The sequence below is a fragment of the Octodon degus genome, unplaced genomic scaffold, assembly GCF_000260255.1.
Source record: "Octodon degus isolate 3935 unplaced genomic scaffold, OctDeg1.0 scaffold00004, whole genome shotgun sequence".
Lineage (NCBI taxonomy): Eukaryota > Metazoa > Chordata > Mammalia > Rodentia > Octodontidae > Octodon > Octodon degus.
In genome coordinates this window covers 13,850,645-13,857,693 of record NW_004524580.1, presented here as the reverse complement: position 1 = coordinate 13,857,693, position 7,049 = coordinate 13,850,645, and the positions used below count along the sequence as shown (strand labels likewise).

The window sequence follows — 7,049 nt, the reverse complement described above, 5'->3', positions numbered from 1 at the left end:
TCTGCAAATAACTACAGATTACTATAGAGCCCTCTCCTTCTCTCTCTCTCTCTCTCTCTCTCTCTCTCTCTCTCTCTCCTTTTCCTGCTTCCAAACGCCTTCTTCTTGGAGGCTGAAGCTGGGCAGGTCGCCAAAGGCTCGGCAGCCACAACAATCCCGCAGTTCAAAGTTAAGCAGCAGTTGCACAACTTCCAGCAACTCTCTCAGCCGGCTGCTAATGAGCTGAAAGCCAGAGAGATCTGAGGAGGCCAAGAGCAGCTTCCAGCCCTCCTCCTTTCAGCTCTGAGATCCAGAGCCCCAGCCCCAGGGCCAGATCACTCGGAGGCACTGGCCTTGAAACTTGCTTGCCAGAGAGACCATGGCTCCTTTTGGAAGAAACTTGTTAAAGACTCGGCATAAAAACAGGTAAAGCCAAGTAAGTGTGTGGGGGGCAGTGGGTGACTCTGTTGGGACGCAGGACCTTACACAGGAAAGCACTATGTGGCTGCTTTGAGGAAGACTGCTTCTGAGGCAGTGTAAAGCCCAGGGGAATTAACTTCGGTCAGGTCTCCTCCTCGGGACATTCAGCTGATGAGGGTACTGCTGCACTTTTGAAGAGAGCAGTGGCTAGCCCAAGGATAGCAAAAAGTAATGAATGATTTGTCTTTTCTTTCTTTTCTTGTGGGGACCACTTAATTTCACAACTAACACCAACTGTTTCACTTTTTGCTACCGGGAACATTTGAGGGTAATAGAATGGCCTTTGGTTCCCACAGAGCTCTACGATATTATAGACAGTTCAAGTGTTTGGCGAAGGTGTAAGGGGTCGTACAGCCAGCCACACAACAGAATGCATCACAGCTGCTGAGACAGTCCGGAAACAGGGCTCTGGGTCCCCTGACAGCTCAGTGTTTCTGAAAACTGGAAAGTCCCCAAGGGAAAACATTTTGTGGAGAAGCTCTGATCTCATTCTTCCAAAGATCTTTAAGAACTTCAGCTGGTTTTAGACACTGAAAAAAACATTTAAGTAGCTGTCCTTATTACTTTGATTTTATTTGCTGCCTCAAGCCTGTGATGTCTCTAGTATGAATATGTGTACGTTAAATGAATACACACATATACACATACACACACGCACACACACACACACACACACACACAGATATTCCCCCATCCCCCGTCAGCCTATGTATTTCTGTCTTATTAATATTTTATTTCCATCTTAAATGTTACACTTTTATGGCAAAATAGTGAAGATAATTTTAGAGAGAGGCTCTTCTTTAATGGGTACGTTTTAGCATAGGGGCTTCTGCGCCGCGCTTTGCTTAGGCTAGCCTGCTCGTACTTGTTGTGCTTTGCATAGTGTTAATTGAAAAGGATACAATTACATGGTAGGAAATGATATAATTATTTTAAAAGTGTCTACATGACAATATAGTGGTACAACTTTAAAATCAAATGTCTATGTACTATTTTAATACAAATGTCTACTGCAAAATTTGTTTTTCAACTTATTGTGAATATGTCAATGATTTAGTTGAGTAAATTTCCTTAAAAAATTGCAACAGCCAAAATATATATTATAAAACCTAAGTCAGTTTTATCTGCTAATAACTTCGTATCATAATAATGTATGTGTGAAGTGTTTTATTATATGTAGTATAAAAAAGTAGTTTCAATATTTAAAATTGGTAGCAATAAGCAAAAAATTTGCTTGTTCTTTAATGGCAGCAGTTTATTGAATTATGTTCTAGATAAGACATCTTTTCCAAAATTATTTTTGTAAGTGAATTTCCTGTAGAACTCTTAATGTGTTATGTGCTTTTATTTATTTAAAGTGCCATCAAAATGTGTAAAAAATACTTCTAAAGGTTTTGTAAGATAAATTGTGTTTCTAGCAAGATGTGTATTAAGTTTTTCTTGGCTTTGAAGTTTTTAAAGCAATTACAGACCCTTGTCACTGGTATGCCCAATGGCAGTGCAATAAAACTGCACATCATGTAGCCCTGTGATTTTCTCTTAGAAAATGTACATCTTTCAAATTGCATTCTATCAGTTTTGGCACTGTGTCCTATATTCTACCCACACAACTAGCTGTGTCATTCAAGAAAGTGAGTACACAGGTATTGTGCTGTGGCCTTCTCTATGCAGACTTAGGTAACAAAGGTAAATTTAATAGTGATCCAAGTGCTATAAGGGAAGGTGCTTCATTAGGAATGTGTGTGTGCTGGCGAAGATGCTCATAATACAAGAGCACTGCTTTAGTTATTGATTGCATCTCTTTACAGACTTGTATTTTTCTCACTCATATGAATTCAAAAGGTCAGGAACATAGTCATATGAGTATCTAAAATTAGGCAAAAATGGATTAATCAAATAATTTATTTTTTTTGGCATTTTTCCCTGCTATATGAGCAGTCTTGTCTATTCGCCATTCAAAGGTAAAACGACATGTACAGATCTAATAATATAATAATAATTATATTATTCAGCTTATACATTTTGTGTGTCTAGTTCCATAATGATTCTAATAACCTCACTTCCATAAACAGAAAACAAATTTTTAAATGAGTGATTTATTCTTTTATAGATAATGTGATTGTTAATAAGATAGTTATCTCATAAGTGAAAGAACTGACTTAAAACTACAAAAGTATGTACAATAGGAAACTTTCCTTCCCATTGTTTCTTAATTTTGCATATAAAATGACATATATATCACATTTTATATGAATGTAGTTATAGAACACAAAGGAAAAGTTTGACTGTTACATTGTTTAGCCATATATATATATATATATATATATATATATATATCTTAATGAAGAGAAGAACTACTTGATCATAAATACAGCTTTAACTGTGGGGGGAAGATGTACATTTTTTGAAGGTGCATTAAAGATCTGAGACAGTAAAATTTGGAGAAATTTTGTTTCCTGAACTTTTCTGTATGTGTTTTCATTATTGTTTATTCCTATTAAGTCACCAAGACTGCACCCTACGATATGGTTTAGTGATTGTTCTCATGGTAAATGGGTACTTGAGAGTTGCACAGACACAAGATGCAGACAAAAGTTCAGAGATAAGGCATAAAAACTTTTAGAAAATGTAAATTACAGAGCTTGAAGGTGGGGCTGCCTCTGTCTAGACGCTGTGGTGCTTTCGTGCCGAGGACAGCACCTTGCATGTTGTGGGCTGTAGAGCAGCAGTTTATTTAGTTCTGTAAACTAAAATTATGACTTGCATTTGAACTGGAGACATGGCAATTATTTTATTCCCTATGCATCATGCAATGCAAACTGTTTATTACATAAAACTGAATATTTTATAGAAGACTGATATCATCTAAAATGTGAGGACCTCTCAAAGAACTACATGGGTTTAGAAATGAAAACAATCCTATTTTGCTAGACAATTCGTTATAAATTTTAGGAAAGGTTTAAGAACGAAGGAAATAATCTTTAGGAAGTGAAAATATAAAATCTAAATTTTATTATATTTGAATATACAAACTTTTTAAGCCTTTCATTTACAACTTTTATGTAAGCAAAATCCGTGGAGTCAGTCTGAATTCATTTGTAGTTATGATCAGGGATAATTTATTAATATTTTCTAATTGTTTTAAATGTTTTACTTAAAGAATATAATTTTAAGACAGTCTCTTGGATTGTTTATTTTTAGAAAGTCTTGTGATACAAACCTGAAGACTAGTGAATATCTTGCCAATCAGATTTTTGTTCAACATAAAAAAAAATAAAATTGGGACAAGTGTAGATATTGTTCAACATATTGCTCAAGTTTCTGAAAACATTTTCTGACCATCACTTGACAGCCAATTTTTCTGACATAAAACCTAGAGGGATAAAAAGTGATGCAATGATCTATTTGTATTCATGAGAATAGTCAGTAATTCAATTTAGTTTATTAGATATTGTAGGTATTTACGCAAACTTTATCTGTAAATGCCTTTATATTTGCAATGGATTATATTTTTCACTGTAACAACTGATTTCAAGTTAATGCATTTAAACATCAATCAAGCACTTTTTAAAAGTTTAGAAAACTTTTAGGTGATTATCAATCTTTTAGAACATTTTGCTATGAAACGTGATTCTGTATTATGGTTTTTCTTTTTCTTTCTTTTATTTTTTTTTCAGTGCTAGAGTTCAAATTCAGGACCTTGGCCATGTAGGCACTTTTGCCACTTAGCTCCCAGACCTGATTCCTTAGTTTCTTTCTTTTCTTTTTCTTTTTTTTTTTTTTTTCAGAACCAGGAATTGAACTCAGGCCCTTGCGCTTGCCAGGGAAGTGCTTATTCCATTGAGCCATCTGCCCAGCCCCTCCTTAGTTTCCTTCTTTTCTTTTTTTTTTTTTTTTCATAATTTTATTGAGAAACAAATAGCAATGAGACAGTTTCAAATCAAATTGGTAGGACAGTTTCAATAAATAACACATTACATACATTCTTCCTAGTGGTTAATTGCTGTACAAGATGCGGACATGATATCCTATTTACAAACACCATTAGAACAAATCCCTGTATTCATTAAGAGAATGTAACTATATATCTATCCTAACCACTTAGTTTCTTAATTAATAACATTTAGTGGCAGAGAAATGTTTCAAACTTCTGGCAAATTATGCCAACAACAGGAAATTACCATAATGAAACATTAACCTACATACTTGTAAGATATATGAAATTAGAAGAGCTCATGTAGGGAATTGTAAGATAGTGAACACTGATTATTAGAAGATTTAATCTTCTTAAGACCTGCATAACTATTTCAAGCATTATTTCCACTGCTCTTGAAATTTGTGTCATCTTATTTTTTCCCTAAACATATGGGTATGTCTCCTATGATGGCAGGTACTTTCATAATATCAACCTTAAATTCAAAGCCCTTAAAATGTTTTGTAGTGAGTAAACTTGAAGTACCATAGATATATTGCTCTATAATTGAGGCATAAATTTTGCACTAGAATTTGCTTTTGATTTACTTAGAACTTATTTAGTCTTTTTTAAAAAACTACATCAGGTATGTTATAGTACCACCAGAAATGTTATGCAATGACTGCTTCCTCAGAAAGAACAATTAAGTTTTGCAGTGAGAGTAAAAGCTTTTGGCAAGAGGATGTCTTCTCTTTGCAATTAGAAGTATGGTAATTTATGCATTGTGCAAAATTCAAAATTACATTTCATATATATCTTGTGTGTTCTTCAAATAAAGATTTAAAGTGTTCCTAATAATGGATGAGAGCTACCAGGCATTTGAGTATATAAATCTTCATAGTACTCTGGAGCTCCTGAAGAGATTTCCCCTGAAGATATCAAATAACTTAAGTAGCTATTAGATGGGAGTAGACAGTCCATTAAGCATGATGACTGGAATCTTTTATCCCTAGCAAAAATATCCTAAGATTATTGGCATGGGCATCACTTCACTCCGGGATAAAACTTAAATTGCTGCTCAAAACATGTAAGCCAGGTTAAAATCTTTTGTAAGAGGTATATCAATGTATGGCACTATAACTTGAGACGTTCTTACGTTTATTTTTTAGAAGCAAGTTTCAAAATGTGTATAGCTGGATGAGTAATAATTTAACTTAGAAAATGTCTTGACTATCTGCTAGAATGACTTAGAACTATTTTGACTTTATCTGGGGTGTTCAGAATATCTGTTGATAGCTATAAAAAATTCCCCAAGTGTAACTCATTTAAAAAAAATAGTCCTGAAAATAAATGGTAGAATAGATTTATGCGTTTACCTCTTGGAGATGTGTATGTGTATCATTACTTAACAAAGAATTTGCATGTTTTTACCATATTGACTTTCTATTTTTTTTTCCTATACTTTTAAGGAAGGGTCCACATGGTGTTCAGGGTCTCACTATGAGATCCGACTCTTACTGATTCTCCTGTTTACAGCCTCCCAACTACTGGGATTACAGGCCTGTGCCACCACGCCCCATCTCAATTGTTGTCTCAGTAAACCTTGGGGGCAGGGCAGGCATGGCAGGCCCCAGGGATCGAACCCCTTTAATCTACTGAGCTATTTTGTCAGCCCCATACTGGCCTTCTAAACTGAAACTTCATGAGGTGTCAAAGGGTAAAGTTCAACATACATCCATGTTCTAGAATTCTTTGAGGTGTATTTCTGTAGGAATTTTAAAAGGCATCCAAACACAACATTGACATAAACATTATTATTATTATCACTATTTATTAATATTACTAATGAAACAGGGTCTTACTATATGGTATAGGTTGGCTTTGAACATATTATGTAGCTTAAAGTGTCTTGGATTCTCTGACCTCTATTTCTGAGTGTTGAAATTACAGTCTTGAACTACCACACCTAATGAACATTAACTTCTTAAGATTTAATTATTTACTAGTTTTGATAGATTTTGAGTTCTGTCTTGTGGAGCCAATGTAAAACTATAACTTCTAGAGAACACTTAAAAAACTAGGAGGTATAATTGGAAGCAGAACTATCAATAAAAATTATTCACCACATAAAAAGCAATTATTTTATTTGAATAAAATAGAGTTTAGGGAAAGTATTTAGCCTTGAATGTAATAAGCAAGATATTTCAAGAATAATAATTATCATACAAATATATGTTAAGTATGCTGACAAAGAAAACTATCCACAAATGTTTTCCTATTCAGACTGAGCATTCTTTCTTTTTATAGACTTAAAGATTCTTATAACATTCTCTCTAATGATAAATTCAGTGAAAGCAGCGCATTACATTTCTTATTCTTTGCTTGGTTATCTGTGAGTAGGTGTCGAATAAATATTTACTGAATGAGTAAAAGAAAGCAGCCTATAATCCCAGTAGATTCCCTGGAGTGCACAGATCAGAGTGGTAGCTCTGCACATTTTTGCTGAATCAAGGCACAGGCAACCGAAAGAATGAATCCATAAATCCAAGTGTGGGCTTTTAACATCCCTGCTCTTAATCTCAACTCCTCTTTATCTTCGTCTCTGTCAAATAGATGCCAGACTTTACTGAGATCCTGGCTGGAAAAATAAAGACTAAAAACAACAACAAAGAAAAAA

At 34.4% G+C, this 7,049-nt stretch overlaps 1 protein-coding gene across 3 annotated transcripts in view; it reads left to right on the top strand.

Annotated features, from left to right (window-relative positions):
- Rassf9 (Ras association domain family member 9) overlaps positions 1-7,049 on the top strand; it is a 28,706-nt gene that overhangs the window by 636 nt on the left and 21,021 nt on the right. Inside the window, exon 2 of one of the 3 annotated variants that reach the window (XM_023716270.1) lies at positions 119-405. In XM_023716270.1, coding sequence (XP_023572038.1) covers positions 359-405 — 47 coding nt within the window. In that variant the 5' untranslated portion in view covers positions 119-358. Of the gene's footprint in view, positions 1-46; positions 416-7,049 lie in introns of those variants that run through there. The other 2 variants (XM_023716269.1, XM_012515358.2) reach the window with 2 other exon arrangements.